At 37.1% G+C, this 20,865-nt stretch overlaps 1 protein-coding gene across 1 annotated transcript in view; it reads left to right on the top strand.

Annotated features, from left to right (window-relative positions):
* PLEKHH2 (pleckstrin homology, MyTH4 and FERM domain containing H2) overlaps positions 1 to 20,865 on the top strand; it is a 1,501,506-nt gene that overhangs the window by 835,308 nt on the left and 645,333 nt on the right. The window contains exon 13 of the mRNA XM_044075068.1: positions 4,082 to 4,168. Within this exon, the coding sequence (XP_043931003.1) occupies positions 4,082 to 4,168 (87 nt within the window). The remainder of the gene's footprint in view (positions 1 to 4,081; positions 4,169 to 20,865) is intronic.

Below are 20,865 nucleotides of genomic sequence, written 5' to 3' on the forward strand. Positions count from 1 at the left end.
TGATAGATCTTCAGGATGTAGACTATCACGCAAAGATGAACAGATGATCCAGAAGGTATTTACATTTCTGGCTGGGAGCCAGTCACTATCAGTTTAGAGCACTGCCCTTTGGCCTCACCACAGCCCTCAGGGTGTTCACCAAGTGCATGGCAGTGGTAGCAGCTTACTTGAGACTGCAAGGATTCCATATGTTTCCATGTTTAGATGACTGGCACATTACTGCCCCGACCAGGCATCAACTGATAGAAGCATGAGATCAGGTACTACAAACTTGTTCACATCTTGGAATAACCATAAATTACAACAAGTCTCATTTACAGCCATCCTAGACATTAGAATTCATAGAAGCAGTGTTTAGTACAGTATCAATGGTAGCGTCTCATTTGCTATCAAGAGTGCAGAAGATAAGGATACAGGTCAGGAAAATAATTTGCAGTACCAGAATTACAGCCTGATTGATTCTGCAAACCCTGGTATCAATGTCAGAGGTAATAATTTTAGTCTCTTTAACAAGATTCTACATGAGATGCTAGCAACATAATGGTCAATGCTTTCTCCACCCATGTCAAGGAAGATAAGAATAACTCCAGTATGCAAGCGATGTCTTTCCTGTTGGATGCAATTGCAACAGGTATTACAAGGTTATACTTTCATCCTTCATCAGCCACAGGCCATAGTGACCACAGATCCTTCCCAGATTTGATGTGTGTGTGTGTGTGGGGGGGCATTTCTTGGTGAAAGCAGTCCAAGGCACTTGGTCCCCTGAAGAGGCCAACTTGCATATCAGTGTTCTGGAGATTAGAGCAGTGCTTTTGGTATTGCAGGCATTCCAAGTCTCTCTCCCTCTTTGGGGCAGTTGCAATCCAAACAGGCAACATGTCAGTAGTATGGTACATCGGCAAACAAGGGGGAACCAGATCTTATCCCCTGTGTTGAGAAGCCGTCAGAGTGCGGCAATGGGTGATATCTTCCATCCGCTTTCTAATACATTACAAATTTCTGGGAAGTCCAGTGTGATAGCAGACAAACTGAGCACGTCCATCTTACTGCCTCATGAGTGGTCTCCCAACAACAAAGTGACGGAAATTATTTTCAGTCAGTGGGGCCAACCTTGCTGCATTCTTTTTTCATCTTCCCTAAACAACAAGTGCAGCAGTTTCTTTTCCCTGATCCCCCCACCGGGGGAATCACAGAGGGATGCTCTACTCCATGATTGGCCCCCCAGAATTCTATATGCTTATCCTCAGACTCCCTAATTCCCAAATACCTTCAGAAAGCAGCCCAGTTGAAGAGCAAAGTCATGCTCATTACAACTTACTGGCCTCAAAAAATGTTGTTTCTCTTCCTTTGGCCTCATCTGGATCCAATTCCAATCCTACTGTCTACCCGACAGGCATGGTTCACCCAGATATCTCAAATCTCAAACTAACAGTGTGATTTTTCCAGTTCCTGTAATAGCCAGGCAACCAATGCTCTCTTCCTCTGTTTGTTCCATACTTTTATCTTCCTATAAACCTTCTACTAGGATACTGTACAGAAGTAAATGCAAAAGGTTCATTTATTAGGCAGAGCAAAATTGGATAGACCCCTTCTCAGCTCCAGTTTATACTATTCTACATTTTTTGCGAGTTTATTTAATGAGGGTGCTAGTTCATCAACTATTAAAGTTCAACTGACAGCAATCTCTAACTTTCATGCTGGATTCCAAAATTCTTCACTGGCTTCCTCTAAATTGCTCATGTCTTTTTGAGAGGTACTCTTCTGCTAAGACCCTTTATAAAGAACCCATGCCACCATGGGATTTAAATTTGGTACTGCAAACCTTAATTAATTTTCGCTTTGAACCTGCAGCTAAATGTGATATAAAATTTTTGTCCAGGAAAACTATCTTTTTAGTTGCAATTACATCTGCTAGAATTTCAGAAATTTAAGCATTATATTCTAACCCCCTATATTTAATTTTTCATAAGGATAGGGTTACCTTACAGAGCAGTGCTTCCTTTCTTCCTAAGGTGGTGTCAGAATCCAACATCAAACAGTCCATTAATTTGCCAGCATTCTTTCCAAAATTTACAAATAAAGGAGAATATATGCTGGATTTACAGGATGGTTCATAGACAATTACATTTCTATCTAGACAGAACAAAAGAGATTAGAAAGACAGACCAATTATTTGTTTTCTTTGTACATAATAAATTGGGCAAATCAGTTACAAAGGTAAATCTATCTAGATGGTTGACAGATTGCATTTAATTTCTCTATAATAAATTGAAACTTCCCTTACCAAAGCCCTTAAAGGGTCACTCAACCAGATCTATGGCAATTTCTGCTGTTTTCCAGTCTAGAGCTTCTATGGATGATATATGTGTGGCTGCAACTTGGTCAAATCCTCATACTTTTATTACCAATTACAAATTAGATCTGGTCTCAAGGAGAAGAGCAGCTTTTGGCTTAGCTGTACTCAGGAATATCCTTCCGTAGAATCCACCCAGGATTTTAGGTAGCTGGGAACTCTGTCCCATTAGTTGAGGAGTGAATGAAAATTGACATCAGATAAAAAAGTTATGTTTTCACCATAATGTTCCATCTGTGTTGTCTATTTTCATTCTTCCTCAACTCCCCATCTACCATCTCCCACCATTTTTCATAACTGACTTCTGGAGGAATGAGACACTTTAAGGACACCAGCGTCCTTTGTGTTGAACTCCAGTTATGGCAAATAATTCTAGTCCTCCTCTCAAGCTGCAAGCAAGATCTGAGAGATGCTAGGGGTGGTGCATTATGGGTAGAGAAGGAACTAGAGAGCTTGTTGGAAGCCACAAGCTAGTATAACGGCTGAGTGGGATCCGCAGATTGGATCCGAACCCATTAGTTGAGGAAGAATGAAAATGGGTAACACAGATGGAACATTATGGTGCGTATATAACTTTTTTCTTTTTTCTCTATAGTCTACTTCTTGGGCTAGTTAGTTGAGGTTTATTTTTTCATATTTTAGGAGGATTTGAATGGATTGCTTTGTTGGATCTTGCATCTGGTACTTTACTGGTGGCATGCCCAAATTTTAGTACTTTTGTGATTAGTATTTCTTTTTCCTGATAATACAGCTTTTATCAATAATGCAGTAATGTTTTTGCAGATTTGATTGTATAATTTTCTTACTTTTTAGCATCCATGTTATTTTTTGAATGTGACTGTCGTCCACTACTATAATACTTACAGTTGTACCTCTCAAACATGTGGTATATATTTACTGTCAGAATGCCTGTGGCCCAAGATGTGGTGGAAAATGACCCATTGTGAATCTATTAATTTATCTGAAATACTAAACCAGAAAATAAATAAAGAAGAGAATATATTCCTTATAAACAAGTAGAGGACATCTTTAAAATCATAATGGAAATGTGAAAAACCTCACACGTCTGTGTTCTGTATGTTAGTGTATCCTTCTGAACAATGAAAACGGTTTTAACTGACTCTGCAATGCAGGGGAATAGATCCCTGATTATAATGCAGATGGCCTGGATTTACTTAGTAGCCCAGACTTTGGAAGAGCCACCTAGGGAGGCAGAGAATTCATAAGGCTTTGTCTGTACAGAGGTGCATTATTTCTTCCCAGTCCTTGGTAAAGACTGGAGGCTGGGTAGATGTCTTTCTCATTGGGGAGGGGGCAGTATTACCAAGGATTATGTCACTGATGGATGGGATTGGCTGCTGTCACCCCACCCTGTGGATGAATGCTACCTAGGCATGCACAGGGGAAATAGTGGGGCTTAAGTTAAGTCTTTTCCCAATGGTTGCCTGGCTGAGGGTCTCTGCATTATGTAGCTACAACAACAGCTCTGATGGTTGGCAAATATGAGGGAAAGAAAAGAACAAAAATATAAGAACTTGAGAGTAATGACTGAACTTGACTGAGAATGTTTATTGTTGGAGAGAGAGAGAGTGCAGAATAATATTTTCTGCCTATGTTGTATGTAAATGCACTGCATCATTATTAGTAAGAAGACTATACTCTTTTAATCTGAGTGCTTTAAGAATTATTAAAAGAAAAACAACTTTTCTTTTTTCTTTTTTTAAACAGAGTGATGTTATTAGAAAACCTCAGGGGCAAATTGAACTTAGTGCCTCTAGCCACATTGTCAAAGGAGATGGAAAACAAACTATCCAGGTAATAGATAGTTACAGTTTATCTTTTGACAAATTGCATTGCATTGATAAATAACAGTGCGTTCTTAAAAAAAAAAAACGTTTTTAATTGATAAATTGTTTGCTCTGACAGTGTGTTTGTTTCAGATTAAACATATCAGAAATCGAGACTTGTGCATATTTACTTTTTTAATCTTAAAGCTTTTTTATTGTAATGGTTTTATAATGGTAATATACTTTTTGAATGTCTGTATCCATAAAAAGACTTATATTTGTGTACTTAGGGGCATATTTGACATTTTGAGCATGAATAGTAATTTAAATATCTTAATTACTTAATAGTTGTTTGTTTATGACCTAATCAATGTGGCTTCCAGGATGAGAAACTGGAAAACAGAATAAAATATATTTATGTATTTATCGATGTCAACAGTTTGCATACAAACATTTAACTACTCTGCTGCTATTCCTAGGTATGTTATTAAATTGCCACAGAGCTGCAAGGGGCAACTAAAATGAGGGACATGACTAGGAAGATACAGATTATAGATGTCTACAATAGGGTAATGGGATTCTGATTAAAAAAAGAACATAATTCTTAAATATATGTGTCACTGCTTCCCATGTCTACCAGCATTATCGTGGTCTTTATTCTGGATACTTGAGTGATTAGTTAATCTTGGATTCCTACCAACCACTTTCTTAAGTAATATCACTGAGGAATTGTATGAATCAGGACCCAGCTAAAGGTCTGTTAGCATTAACCATAGGCTTTTTGGTTTACTATTGGAATGTCGAGTATCAGATACTTAACTAGAAAAGGCGAATTAGGGATACTGGCTTTTGGAATGCCAAAGACCAAAACTACCAACAGCCAAACTTACCCCCTTTCAGACCCATGGTAATGCTTGCTCCTTTATACAGGATGTTAGGGTGTTTTGGGATTTGAGGTATTTTGTGGGCTTATCGATTGCCAGCATTCCATGTTTCAGTGGTCTTTTGAAATTATTGGGCTAGTCAAGTGTCAGACACTCGACTTTCTAATAGTAAATAAGACTTTCCTGTTAGTAGTTTTTTTTTTATTTTATTTTACGGAAGTGAGATTGAATCCTCATTTACTCTAACAGATTACCATATACCTTGTGTGGGAGCTACAGAAAACAATTTCTTTTGGCGTACCATAGTTGTCAGTGCATACCTCTCAGCTGTCCAGATTTTAGACTCAAATTTTCAGTCCATTCCTCATAAAATTTGTGGTTATCTGATAAATCACTGGGATGATCTGAGGATTGAAATCACTAAATCATGCGATACTTTTGAGCTTCAGACTTAAAATCCTTCAGAAAATGTATGTTAAGATAAACCCTGTTACTCTAGCAACTTTCTAAGTTTCTAAGAGCAATATTTAAAATCTGTCCCTACTTTTGGGCCTTTGTCCCCCCATTTTGTCAGGCTTTATCCAGATTTCTTGCACTAAGAGGTTGAGAGGTATGTGTCAGTGTGCTCATTGGATTCATACATTCATTCTTTCTTGACATCATTTATGTCGGGTCCATTTGTAGCCAGCTCTAAAGTACTGCACTTCAGAAGTACAGAAAGTTTACATTTTCTTTGCAGAGACCTGCAGTGGATCTTAGGTGACCAAAGAGCTGTTTTCCCAAGGGAAATGCTGTATGGCGATGTTAGGTAAGCTTTAAATTCCCACCATTTGCACCTTGTTAGCACTACACCAGTTTAATCTTTCTTTCAAGAAATACACACTGTTTAATTGCTGGCTCTGATTTGTAAATCATTTATACTTATGAGTGGTTGCATTTATATTTGCTGTGTAGATACAAATATGAAATGTTTTTATGTTCTTTTAATTGTGTGTGTTAAAATGTATAGCATAGATTAAAATAACTTGCTTGCTGTACCTTTGTGTAAATATTGCATCTTATTTCTGCGGACTTCTGATGTGGGTAACTTTGTGAGTTCCTCTTGTACTGTCCTCATCTAGGATCTTTTTGTCTTCCTTCCTTTCCCAGTCTCATGGGCCTGCAATCGTTTTGCTGGTATACAACATGGCAGCACACACTGGACAAGTGTGCAAAGCCCCTGCAGTGTGCTGCGAAACATTAGAAGCCTTTCTGATGTAACTCAGGACAGTAGTGGTTCCGAATGCCCAGTGTAAGAACTGGAATAGATGCTAGGATGGTAGCAGAGTATAAACGGAAACCAAATGATCAGGAGGCTAGATATTGGTCACACTGTTTCCCAGATATTATCCACCTTTGAAATAGCCTTGCAAACCTTGTGTATTGCCTTCTTCTCCTTGATTAGCACAGGTCAGTTGTGTTTCCATCTTCAGCCATCAACAAGAGGCCTACTAAGGGTGCACCACAACAGTTGCTTTGAAGATCCTTTTTAGAGTGTCTCCATCTCCATTCCAGAGCAGATGAGTGGCTGAAGAATGCCTGAATACATCCTTCATCTGTGAAACATTTCCTTAAGTTCTTCATATTGTAAGTGGTAGTAACAACTGGGACCGAGGACTGCTCTTCTCATGCTTTCCTCTGCGTAGGCTTTGACTGAGACTGGTCAATTGGGTCTTATTGAACCAACTTCTAGATACCTAGACTGTGTACATATGTCAGCCTTTTCTTAAAATACTCTCTTTTATTTACAACCAGTTCCAAAATATCCAGATTCAGTACAAAAACAGTCAGTCCTTGTTGATAGCAATATAAAGATTATTAGGTTTTCACATAAAGACTGGGATATCGTCATAAAGTTGTATACTTAAGCATACACTATTACTTAATATTCATTGTTATCTGAAAGCAGTCACCTAAGTCAATGCATTGTTTCTAAAGTATTCTCCATGTATAACTTAATTGGTTTAAGAAAAGAGTTTAGTAACTAAGCAATCCAAAACCTTATAAAAACTCTAAAAAAAACTTCATAAACCTATATATCTCTCAGAGATGCATATCATGTTTTGCTTTCTGCTTTATCTTATCCCATCCTTTACATGATGACAAATGTTCATGCTTTTATATAGTATCTGTCACCAGAAGTAAAAAGCATAAGAGTCCTCAAATAGCATTCCCCAGGAGCAGGATCAAAAATTAGAGCAGGGCATGTAATAACTCCTGCAACTTTATATACATGCTCTACTCTATCAGTTGTTAAACTTCATCTGTATTTCTTCGAGTAATGTGAGTAACTTGGAGTCCCCCATAACCATTGCAGTATTGATCAGAAACTCCCAAAATCAGGGATAGATTTTAAATATTCCTCATATAAACTTAAAACGTTATTAGTGTAACTGGTCATACATTAGCAGACAATTTTTGAAGGATGTTAAATCTGAAAATCAAATGTCTGTTATTATTGGGTGACTTTAGTCCTCAATGATTTGCCAGCAAGCCGCATATTTTATGAGGTACAGAGCAAAAATATGATGCAAAAATATGGGCATTCTGTTAAATTCTGAACACTTGAGAGGTATGTCACTTAGCCAGACATTGCTCTTGGGCTGAGATTGAATAAGGTCAATAGGAATCAGTGCTTTACCTTAGTTAACAAATACAGATAACATCAGGTAAATTCTGCTTTTTTTCTAACTGGATAATTGATCCAGGTTATATTCCATGTATATGTTTTGATCCAACGCCATACCTTTCCTTCACCCTATTAAGTCTTTTCACCCATACTACCTGTGTACTACAGATATGAGTGGATAATAGTACAGGTTGTGCTTGATCAATTACATTCAGTCTCACATTATTGTAATACAACACTGAAATTAATGATCAGGTGTTTAAGCAAATGTGGCCTTTAACAAAAAATAAGTATATTTCAAAACGCCAAGCCAAACTGTATAAAAAAATTCTCAAACTGGTAATTCAGTAGTATCACCCTTTATCTAGTGTTGCTAAAACTCATTCTTAGATAGGAAGACAATGCCTGTATTGTTAGCCACCAATAAATAAATAAATAAAACAGCTGTTCTCTGCTTTTTCCCCAGATCGCTGCCACTTTACATAGTCCCAAAGCATGTTGAGGTAATGTAAGAAAAAAATGTGCCCCAATTTAATACATAAAGTATTCATGCTTTTATAATTACTTTATAGGCAGAACACAGATACAGATATTGTAACAGACTTAAAGTAATGATTCATATTAGCATTTTATTCCAACATATTTATAGCCGTCAGTATTTAGAGTGTAGCACAGATATTGTAGTAACAAAATGTTAGCACTGAAATATGAAGGAAGATAGAGGAAGGTGGCAAATTAAATCACACATGTATATCCCAAAAGTATGATAAATAGTAGAGGTATTTGACTCACCAGCAGATGTATTATTGTAATTTCTCAGTTTGTAGCCAGTCTGCCTGATTAGCTGTGAAGTGAAAGTTTGAAATGAAAAGAAAATATCCACATTATCTAAGCACACACTCGTATTCAGAGCTGTAGCCTGGTAGTCTCTTCTGGCAATCTGTGCTGTTCTCTGATCTGCCTCCTTAAACTGAGGACAAAAAAGACCTTCCCATACTTAAAGACAAAAAAAAGATCTTTTCTTAAATGAGAAACTAAATACCACACATGAAGTGATGAGCGTTTCAGCATTAACTGAAAATGAGATTTATTTCTGATTGTTATTACATTGCACCTCACAGGGAATGCTACAACACTTTAGAAATTATTGTAAATTCAGAATGAACATTCACTGAATGACAGAAGTTCTAATTGTGGTGCCTGACACCTTACACCTGAGTAGGCTACCCTGCCCCCCATCCAAGCCACACCTATGCTCATATTTCAAGCTAGCCACTCAAACGCACGCACGCGTGTGCACACGCGCGCGCACACACACACACACACACACACACACACACACACACACACACACACACACACACACACACACACACACAAATAAATAAACTACTGCACAATATATGTTCATCATCCAAGTCAGTTAAGTGATGTTTGTATATATTTCTAAACATAAAACATAATTACTGTATCAAAATAAATGCATTAAAGTAGGCCTTAACATTATTGCACTGTATGCACAGTCTCCACAGCATTTAGAGAAATTTTAACAATTAACAAAACTCAAATGAACAAGAATCCTACTGATAACCACACCAGAATTGTGGAAAAAAACATAAAAAGTCCAGATAAAACTCCACAGATTTATTACGGACAGTTAAGCACTTTCATTCCCAAGTTTTAATAATGGCAGTTCTGAACATGTTTAGTTTGAGATGCATTTCAATGGCTTGTATTTTAATAATGGCAGTTCTGAAGAAGTCCCACTTGGGGATGAAAGCTCTTAACTGTCTATAATAAATATGGAGTTTTATCTGGACTGTTGGTGTTTTTTCACATTTCTGGTGTGGTTATAAATGTTAACAATTATCAGGGAGTCCATTCACTTTATTTAAAGTGCAATCACTTGTAGTAGTAGTATCAAAGATAGGCATGAGTCTGGGAAGCATGCTATTTCAAACACCTTTAGTTACAAAAATGTTCAAAGTAACATATCACTTCTCAATTGGATGCAAATAGTCAACTTCTCTGTATTTGTTTCCCGGGCACAAAAAAACACTTATTGCTTCTGAATCATTCTGTATATAAAGATGGAAAAGCGCTCCTGGACTGCCAAATTTCTCTACAGTTTTATACAACTCATTTATTTCCATTGCTTTTTTCAGCTTTTGACCTGTGTGAGCACACACCTCCTATGCTGAAACTTCAAACTGACTTCCACTTCTGGGATTTCATATTCCCTTATAGAGAGCAGTGCATCATGTGATTCCCTGAAAGTTTGTTTCCCTTGTAGGAAAAATCGAAAAATTAGTTGGATGAAACAGTGGAAACTTATTTTCATAATCAGCATTTCTATAGTGGCACCAATAATTATGCTATATTTTGTTTAATTTGAGTTGAGTAGTGTAATCATTTTAAGAAAAAAATAATTTTCTTTCTCATGTGATGTAGCTCTTAACATGCATCCAAATTACAGACAGAAGTTTGCTCCTTTAATCCTTAAGTTTCAGAACACACTATAATATGGTAACGCTGCCTAACTGACACTATATGCTCAGGCCAAAAACTGTAATGAGCTATTTCAGTTTTAATAATGATGAACTTGCAGATGAGTTCAGCATACCAATTTCTTCTTCAATAGGTAGTTAAGGTAACTATTTGTAGTGCTGGGACCCACTGCAGTGAGTCTGACATGCTGAGGCTGAATGACCAAAAAACTGACTTACATTTGTTAAGTCTGACATGGCACTTTCTCAGGATATTCCCTTTACTAAGAGGTATAGTGGTCTTGGAGTTTGTATATAAGTTCAGATGGTGGGGGAGGCTTGCCCTCCACATCTGGGGGTGCAAGGGGGGCTTCTCCCTGTAAAAAACTAAAGGAGAAGAGCAATGTTTGAAAGTCACTCTTCTGCTGTATTTTTGATCTTTTTTCAGTATGTTGGCACTTGGCATTCCTAGTGCCAGCATTTCTGTAGGGAACATTATATTTAGAGAAACATAGATATATGTCTTAGTGGTTAAAACGTAGGAGCAAGAGATTTAAGAGTAGCTTAGTAAATTTAAGATCTGTTATTGGAATTTCTCAGGAAGGATTAAATAGAGAGAGTATTCATTTGGGATTTAGACAAAAGCTAAGCCAGGAGTTAGGTGGGACTTGAGAAGTGTTTTAAATTTTTGTGTGCTAGAAGTAGTTAGTATTTGTTGGGGGGTCAAATTCCATGTCCTGGAGATGCAATTAGAGTAGAGATAATCTGCATTGAAGTTGTTGGCCTTAGTGACGTGAACAAAAGCTTGTCAGAAGATCTGAGCTGCTTTGTATTAGATTGGGTTTTAAGTCGATCTTGAAGAGCTGGGCATTTTTCATGATGATAATACCGTATTTTGAGCTATTATAAGTTGGTTGAATGTAAGGAAGTTAGGAAATTCCAACCAGTTTAGTTGTTGTAAGCCATTACAGTGATGTGATCTGTATGGGGAGTTATTAGCAAATCTAGCAACCTTGTTATAGCAAGCGTCTAGTTTAGCTAGATTGGTTTTCTTCAAGTTGGTGAAGATGGCAGAGGCATAGAGGAGGGGACACAGTAAATGAGTCCTGGCAATAGATTATCTAGTGAAGTCCGTGAGATATGGCTTAAATCTGTAGGGAGAGCCTAGTTTTATGTGTACTTTCTTTATAACAATTGACAGATGCTTATCGAATTTCATGTTGTTATCAATTGTTATGCCAAGTATAATTTGTTTCTGAGACACGACAGAGTGGTTGTGATCAGTCACCTGTTTATAACCCAGTGTGCTAAGTCTGTATCTGGTGACATAGTAACATCTAAAGGCGTAATCAATGTCTGACAGCATTCAAAGTAAAGTACTGATACTAAATATGCATATGTGTGGGCAAGCAGGCTGAAAGTAGACTTTGAAACTGTAAATAAATGCGGAATTTATTTTCAGCTTGCGTATACAGTCATAAAATGGTAGCCAAAAGGCACCAGGGAGAAAATACTGTTATTTAAGAGTACACAGATCGTATTACAATTCAGCAAAGAAAAAAAAATGGCATGTAAACTTGAAGTAAATAAGACTTCTGAGTGCCGTAAAAGCAAACCTCTACTGTACTGAAATGTATTACTTAATAAGAAACAATGCAAGTATGTTACACCTAGAAAGCAAACTCTGCCAGCATGTAAATTAGATGTGTAAGTGAACGGGCAGCTGGAGCTTACAGAACAATTTTCCAGAAGATAAAAATGAGGCTGAACTAAGAATTGGAGCAGCATCACATGAAATCCAGGCAACACTAGCATATAGTATCAGAATGGATCTACTAATAACTTCATGGAAGATGGCAAATAAACGTTTTTAATGATTACACTGAAACAAAGCTAGTTTTCTTACTGTTAAAATGTTGCCATGCTCCTTCCCTGGCTCCTTTTATAGCAGTGTCACATTTTCTCTCTTTTTTATTTCAAGTGGTTTGGGGTTTTATGATTTTTTTCATAGAATTCTACATTATTAGAGTAAGCAATATCGATTTTTGGATGGGTCCTGTTCCAGATATCAGTTAATCTATCCTTAGCTATACCTCATCTATCATCATTTGTATCCCCTCTCTGACATTATGGATCTGCAATGCTTTTAATTTCTGTTTCTAATAGTAACCTTGAATGCTTTGCAATTGTTGGAGGATTTCAAAAATGCAAGCATATAGGAATTACAAACCAGCAGCTGGTAATAATTCGTCGAAAGAATATTAAATGCATGTAAAACATAACCATTCAGCATCAGTGTGGGTACTTGAACATAACAATCTGGATGGAGTAAATTGCTAAGAAAACATAGGTAACAAAAAAGAGAGAGAGAGAGAGAGAGAGAATGACCTTTTAATCAGCATAGATATTTTTCCAGAGGACAGTTGAGAAATTTCCATGTAGCCTGTATTAATGGTTAAGAAGAACTGAACAAGTCTCGACTCAAGCCTGGACTGTTGGAACTGCTGGGAAAATGCTGAAACAACTGTGGAAAACTAGAAGTTAAGGTATAGTCTTAAAATTACTGTTTGAGTGTGATAATGCCCTCAAAGGCCCGTCAGTTTAAAATGCTGACTTTGGTGTTGAAGAAACATCTTTATTGTATTTCCTGTCAGTCTGTGAAATAGTTTTATCATTGATTGGGCTGAACAGCATTTTGTTGTGTGTCTGTGGACCATAACTGTCATCCTCAGAACTATAAATTTAGACATGCAACTGAGGGAATGCCAGCCAAGTCTGAGACTGTGGTATCTGGGAATATGCCTCTTAGGTGCAGCAGTCTCAGAGTTACTATATATATAAGAAGCAGAGGTGTGCCTTGTGAGGGGGTGCAGAAGGGTTAAGCCCATCTACAAACAGAGAGTTTCTATATTCACTATTCTATATGAATTGCATTTTGTTTTTCAGATTGTTGTGACTCACATTATTGGATTTCCACTTCTGAAAGGGAGCCAACCAATTGCTCCTTGTGTATATCCACAATACATTAATGCACAGAAACACTGCCCTGTAAATTCTTTTGTGGTATTTGTGAAAATTTGCTATAGAGTGACCTATATATGCTTTGTTAGCACTGTGTGTTAAATCTGTGAGTTAGAATGCTGACTTGTATCCTGTATGACCTCACTACACTTGTTTTATGTTCTGTCCAGTCTACTAAGTACGGAGTATGCACTGTCATTAGAAGTCGATGGAGGGATGTTACTGCAGTAAATGTTCACAATTTTCCTTTTAAAGACATATCAAGGATGCAAACATTTTTTACTGCAAAATGAAATCACACAGCATGGCAGCCCCATCAGACATTTTGAGGTATAACAGATTAAAAAATAGTAACCGCCTAGAGTTATACAGGAACATTGCTATTGCAGAGATCAAGATGTGATGAAAAATCTTTTTTTTTTCTGACATTGGATATGGTTATTCTTTAGGAATATTTTTTTCACAAGAACAATTCAGTGACTGTCTGTAGTGGAAAGACCAAAAGAGACCCTGTTATTGAAGTGTTAGTTTGTAATACTAATAAAGTTGTTAAACTACTCAGAAGAAGATTGCCACTGTGAAATGCTACCAAATATTTTTTTTATCGTATCTTGATATTCTGTCTACTACTAAAGAATCAGAATCACTCTGTTTCTTGTTACATTTGAATTTCTAATACTCCAACATGGCTATTATAAGGACTGCCATACTGTGAGTTTCTTTTTTTAGTCTCTGTCTTTCTTCTAGAGCAGAGTTTTCATAAATATAATATGACATAGCTTAGACATCATAAATGAGTTCTCCCCTTCACTTAGTTAACCGTGGTAGTTCTGTGAGTCTGTGGCTTTTTAGGTGATCTAATCAAGCAGAGGTGTGCTACTTTTTAACTGCATTTCTCTGATATGGGTTTACCAAAAGCTGTAAAAGTCTTTCATGGTCATTTTGCAATTTTTCAGTACTAAAGACAGTTTCAAGATGTAAAATTGCTGGTAATGACTAACAATTAAAATAGCAAAATCTCTGTTGTCTAGCCCATGCCATGCAGGTTGAGGTAAATGTCGAATAGAAAAAATGGTGGGAAATTCATTATGTGTGGCAGAGAAATAAGTGGAAATGAGTAAACTGAAAGGATTTCTGCACAGTAAACAAGCTGCCTGTATTGAAGGATAGAGTTTTCCTTTACAGGGACAGATTTTAAGAGCTTGTGCCATGATAGAACTTTACCTGAACATGCAGATGGAGCTGCATATTAACTTTTTGTTTGCATAATACAAAGGACCAATAGCAAACTTAAAGTCTGTGATACCAGATATAATCCCTTGCATAGTACACATATCACAGGTGGGAACAGCGTGACATTGCATACCAAATGGTAAAAGTGGGCAGACACAAAGGATATACTTAACAGCAGAATCTGAACTGAAACTCCTAAACGTAACATGCAAATATTAATGTGAAGGATGCACTAAACCTCTCCAAAGGTATAGGTCATCTGCATTTAGGATGCGCCTGACCAAAGTGTTGGCCAGAAGTAAAGCTAGTGTTCTTGCACCTAATCTGGCACACCCCTAACTGTAAGTCGAGAAGAAAAAAATAAAAAGCTCCAAGGCTATTTGAAGCTGTAGCATGCAGCTGCTACTATTTGCAATGCCAGTAATGCACTGAAGATGCAGAGCGTACAGAAGAGCCGCAGTTCTGACCACAAATGATGCACTGAAGACCAATCAGGATTTGCCAATCATGCTTCCTAATACTTTGAGCTCAATATGTCTGCCACTTCATCCACATCCTAATTATACCTCTAGTGTTGCCTCTGTTAATACATGGATGTCAGGAACAGTCCCTGTAGGCTCGTTCAAATGGCTATTGTCCTAACTCTGTACATTACTCCACACAAAAATAAGAATATTCCATAATTTCTATTCAAGTGGAGATTGTTAGGCATGTATGGAGCATTACACTGAAAGCAATACTACTGCATCCTTTTCTTCTGATGGTAAAACAAACTGCCTATAAGAAGGAAGTGATGGCATATCCGTAAATGGAATTTAGAGGGATGATCAGTAGCATTTGTCAGTATGCCAAACAAAAGGATATGCTGTCTTCATTTTTGTGTCACATTACAGAATTTAAAATGTATATAAATGTACATGTTGTATATCACTACACTGTAGTGAACATCTTTCAGCCGTCTAGAAAATGTGTGCCTATGGTATGTGCTTGTCCATGTATCTAGCTTAATTGTTCATCTTCCTGTTTATGTAATGAGAAGAGATATTTTATCTGCTAATGCTTATTGTGGACTATTGTCTATGCTGACTCTTCATTGAGGGGGGCTGATTGTGTAACATAGTATGTCTGCTACTGGAGTGGTGGCCCATGTTTACATGGCAAAATGTATCCGGCTGAAATGGGAAGGGAAACATGGGCCAAGTTCTGCTGTTTAGCAAGTGTTGCATTTACCTCTACCACAGACAGGACTAGGATATATAACTTTTCTGCATGATGTACCTCTGTTTACTGGTATTGTCTGCCAGTTTAAAAATTTGCTGTCTGTGGGATCAGCATGTTTTAACATTATTATTGTGGAATTTTTAGCAGTATCCCAATGTTTATTTGCCTCATGATGTAATGTCCTATAAGGCATGTGGTCACTTCAACTGTAATGCTATGGCTGTTGTTTATATAGCCATATGCTCAACATGTGGATGTTTTTTATGCTAGTAAGAACAGTGTGAAACAATCAGCCAGGATGTATAAGTATTTATATACTAGGGGAAAAAGAATAAAAATAATGCAGTTTTTAAACATAGTATTACTCGTGGTAATTTTATGAAATTTGTTTTTGATATCTTAAATCAGATTATTATAGATAGTTAAGGTGAGGACTTTAATAGTATACTGGAGAAAAGGGAATTACAGTGACAATTGAGATTACAAGATGACATGAAACCATTTTTGAAAGTTTATTAAGTATTTTAAAACTCAGGTTGTTCTGGATAATATGCACTTCTTTGTTACTCAAACAAAATGTGAATAAGGCAAACTTGCTACATTTTATTATTTATGTGAATAATTTCCTTTTATTTTTGATTCAGCACTTGATACTTTTAACTTAGTATTGTGACATTAATGAGCAGTTGTGTCCAAATTAATAAGGCTTCCACAGTATCAAAATAAAGCTCATCTATGTATTAATTTATTTCAATGTGTTTATCAGGGTACCACTGATCCATTCTAACCAGCTTAGACTCAGCCTGGAGGGTATGCTATTTACAAACATATGCATTGACTATAGAATATTTGAGTGTGAGTGAGAAATACAAGAATGGTATGTTGGAGCTTGAAGAAGGAGAGGCAAAGATATGGAACTTAAATGTGGAGTCAGAGAAGAGTGTTAAAAGTAGCTTTAAGTAATGTGACCTGATTGGACGGAGATGCATTTAGCCTCACTCACAACATAAGTGAGATTTTAGCAGTGTATGAAATCTGACATTGGTTGAAGTGTCTTTAAGGAGTCTAAATCTGAGCAGAAGAGACTCCCTCATTTTGCACCCAAGAATGGGGAAAGCATGATCAGAAGTAGCTTGGTAAGAGAAGTTTGTGTTATACGGCCAGCATGATTGAGGTACATGATTTTTGGAGAGGATTGTCCTATTAGTTTTCACATTAAAGAAAGGAGAGAGTGTTGATGTAGGTGCTTTTACAGATGGGAGTGTAGAAGAAGACTTGCTCTTTGCTTGACTGGGAAACAGTTTGCATTCATAGTGCTGTACTATGGTTTGTTCTGCGGGAGGAAGTGATAGATATATTTCACTTTCTAGATTTTGAATGGTTGCAGTATGTTTAACAGATGTTGCTGACATGTGAGAGACAGTATTCTTGTTGGGCAGTAGTATTCCTTTTCCTATTGCTGATCTGTTGTGGTGTGTTAGAGAAAATGGAATATTTTTGAGCCCAGAGTGCTCTAACCACACTGTGATGTGCTTAAAAGAGAATACTTCCTTTAGGGGAAGTTGTTGTGATCACAAATTATTACATTTTTTGGGGGACTTGCTCATCTTTTGTTTAGTGCCAAAAAAAATGTTTTTATTTTTGTTCACTTTAGAATAGATTTTTTTTCCTTGACAGTACTATTGCTGAGTGAATGGAAGTCAGATTGAAGATTTTGCATTAATGTAGTTAGTAATGGTTATAGCATTAGATGTAATGTCAGTGTATAGTGGGAGAGGAGGAGGAGGAGTACGGTCAAGAGGAACTTTGTTGATGTGTACAGAGAATACAAAGGGTACAGGACTTGAGCCTTGAGGTACCCCTTTCAGTTAGAGGGGTGGAACGTGAAGTAGAAGAGGTATAACTACCTGTGAAATGACAGTTTGCTAGATCGTTTTGGAACCAGTAGATAGTGTTTGTACTGATGCCTAGTTCTGTTAGGTGGAGTATGAGAGAGGAGTGGTTGACTAAGTCAAAGTCTTCAGTGAGGCCTATAAAATCGCTCCATATAGCATGCCTTTGTCTCTAGACATGAGAATGTCAACTGAAAGTGATCATATGGCTGTAGCAGTGCTGTTCCCTGACCAGAACCTGTGCTGTTTGTGTTAGAGAAGGTGTTATTTAGTAATATAGTCTGTGAGTTGAAGGTAGGCAAGTTCTTCAAAGATTTTGCAGAGGGCTGGAAGGATGAAATGGGACAATAGTGGGAGAGGAGTGTGAGCTGTTTTGTTTTACAAGTGGTTTGACTGCAGCAATTTTCCAGATATTAGGCATAGTGTTGGTAATATGACAGAGGTTAAAGATGTGTTGTAAGGGTTTGATAATGAAGTGTCAAAAGTAGTAAAGGTACCATGGATGCAGGTTATCTGTACCAGGGAGACCATTCCAATGTATTTATTTTAGTAGTGGTAGGTCATCCTTTAGGCATATCTGCCTGGGAAAATATTCAGGTGGGAAATGAGTGGCATTCGTGTGTGGGTTTCCAGAACATTTGAGAAGGCCACTAAAGTGTTTCCAGAAAGCCTCCACTGATGATGAGAAGGAAGTAGATGTGAATGAGTGAAGTAGTTTCCATCTTGACCGACTTCTTTCCAAAATTTCTGTGCTTAAGGATATTTTGGACATTAACCATCTAATGGCTTTTATAAGATTTATGTACTTTTCCTTTTTTCTTCTGGAGGATTTAACTCTTCATGGTTGTCAGGCTTCATCCTTGAGTTTGAGAAGGAATTTTAACTCTTGGGTGAGCCACCGTTTAGGTTTGAAATTGGAAAGTCTGGAGCTAAAGGTAAAGATTCAGTCTTAAAAATAGGAACAATCGTTTGTAAGGAGTTCAGCTCCAATGTTTCTATCTGTGGTGTTTGGAACAGGTAAGTGGTTGAAGGAACTGAGAGCAGTATTTAGTTATGCAGTAATGCCACTGGATTTGGATTTGGAACACATCTTTAGTTTGACCTTGGTTTTGGTAATTGTGCAAAATAGTGTGAAACTGGTGGGGCATATTATCGCTCAACATAGGTCAATAAGGGGGTGGTTTGAGGTTATAAGGTTGGGTCTGGTGGGGTGTTTGACTATTTAATCAGTTAATTCTCTCTAAGTAACTTGGTGAGCTCTAGATTAATGGGTTTTAACATGTTGACATTAAAGTATCCTTGAACTAATATGTTTTTCTGTTTATTTATAGTGGCTAAATTACATGAATAACATGTTTAAATTTGTTCATAAAGGAGGAAGGAGGGAGGTGTTTGACTTCTAGTTCAATATTAGTAGTACTGGGTAGGGCAGTTTCTGCTAGGATCCTATTTAGCTAAGATATAAGGATGGATGAAGCTTGACAAATTGAGGTTTGTACAGAAGAAGGGTACCTCATTCTTTGGAGTTGTTTGGTTTACTGTCCGTGAGTTAGTTGTACCTGGATTATAGGTGGTAAAGAGAAGGGCGGTCAGGTTTTAGCCAAGGCTTGGTAATAGTTGCGTGGTCTGGATTGTGGAGAGTTTTTATTGCATTGATTGGGTCCATTTTGTTTGTAATGCTCTGGGTATTGATAACAGTTGAGATGCTGTGACACTGGGTTTTGGGTAATATTACTTTTAAGGAGAGGTAATAGGATGGAAAATAACTTATGCAAGTATTTTGGTAGTAGAATGAGTGAGTAGAGCGGAGGAGGTGAGGTTAGAAAGGAGAAAGAAGGAGAAGATGAAATGGTTTTATAGAGGGAGCAGCATCTTGGCATAGAGTGAGTAGGAGTAAGGTACTGGCTGTAGGTATAGGGGCACACAGGGCAGTTAGAATTGTATATGTAGAAGGAGGTTAAAGTGTTAAGAGGGTAAAGTAGTATTGTGTGGCAATTTTTTGCGAGAAGAATGTGAGACTGCCTTAATATTTTAGTTATAGTAGTACTGAGATATTGTGGAGGGATGTCTGATTGTAGAAATATGAGTACATTATCTTGTTTGTGAGAAAGTTAATGAAAAGGAAGAATGTCAATTTAGAGGATATACTATAAATGTTAGTATGAGATTTTTGCTTGTAGAAAGAAATATTAGAATGAGTGACAGTGAAACAAGATGACTGGAAGATGCTGGTTAGGAGAAAAGTAGTAAAGCAGATGGAGAATAATGAAAGTAAACTGAAGGATCCAGGGTGTGGTTGTGGAAATGGGAATGGGAGGGGAATGAAGAAAGATCCCCCCACACACACACAGTGGGAAGCAATCAGTCAGGCTGGAAAAGCAAGCCCACCTCAGTAAGCATGACCCTGGAGGAGTGAGTGTCAGTGCTTTCAAAGAAATTATGTATTTACAAAGCTGTGAGAGTCAAGCCTTCATATGGTAATTATTAAGCAAAGAGGAGGCACTATATCTGGTACATAACACTGGATGGATAGCAGTCTCAATAGCTTATCAGGTAGTGCAGTCACTTTTAATGCAGAAGATTTTGGGTTCTGTTCTCATACCAAGTAGTTGGATTAATTTTAACAATAATGACATTGTAGTGCAGCATACAAGGAGTGCTGCACTCGTAAGTGTACTGTCCTTCAGATGAGATATTAAACTGAAGCCTCATCTGCCTGAGTTAGCATTAGTTCAGGTGGATGTAAAAGATCACATGGCACTTATCGAAAAAGTAGGGGTTGCTTTACACACACACACACACACACACACGTCTTAATGCATTACATCCCTTCCATTCTATTTTTCCCTTTTTACAATATTTACAATACTTTCAGTGTCTTACATCTTCAGTTTCATAAAGGTTAACTTCTTTCATTCTCTCTCCCCATCTTTATCTCAACCAGTTTTTCAACCAACACATTTCCATCATTCCTATTCTTTATTAGGCAGCAATTCATTACATCTTCTTTTCCATACCACCACACTGTTACTACCAGCATTCTTTTGTCAGCTTCACATTTTTTGTTTTTTGTATTTCCATATAATATTACATCCATGTTTATATTTTGAAAAGCTTCCCACTTATACTTTTGATTTTTTATCGCATACTACTTTTACAGGCAACATATCCAATAATAATGTGAACAAAAAATCTTCAGCATCATAAAAATCTTCTAATCTTTCCCTTCTATTTTTATTCCTTTTTTAATCTAATCCTTATGATCTTTCTATGAATGTATTAAATAATATTTTCCATTATTATATTATACCATTCCTTCC

Source organism: Protopterus annectens, chromosome 6.part0, assembly GCF_019279795.1.
Source record: "Protopterus annectens isolate FY-2018-M chromosome 6.part0, PAN1.0, whole genome shotgun sequence".
NCBI lineage: Eukaryota > Metazoa > Chordata > Ceratodontiformes > Protopteridae > Protopterus > Protopterus annectens.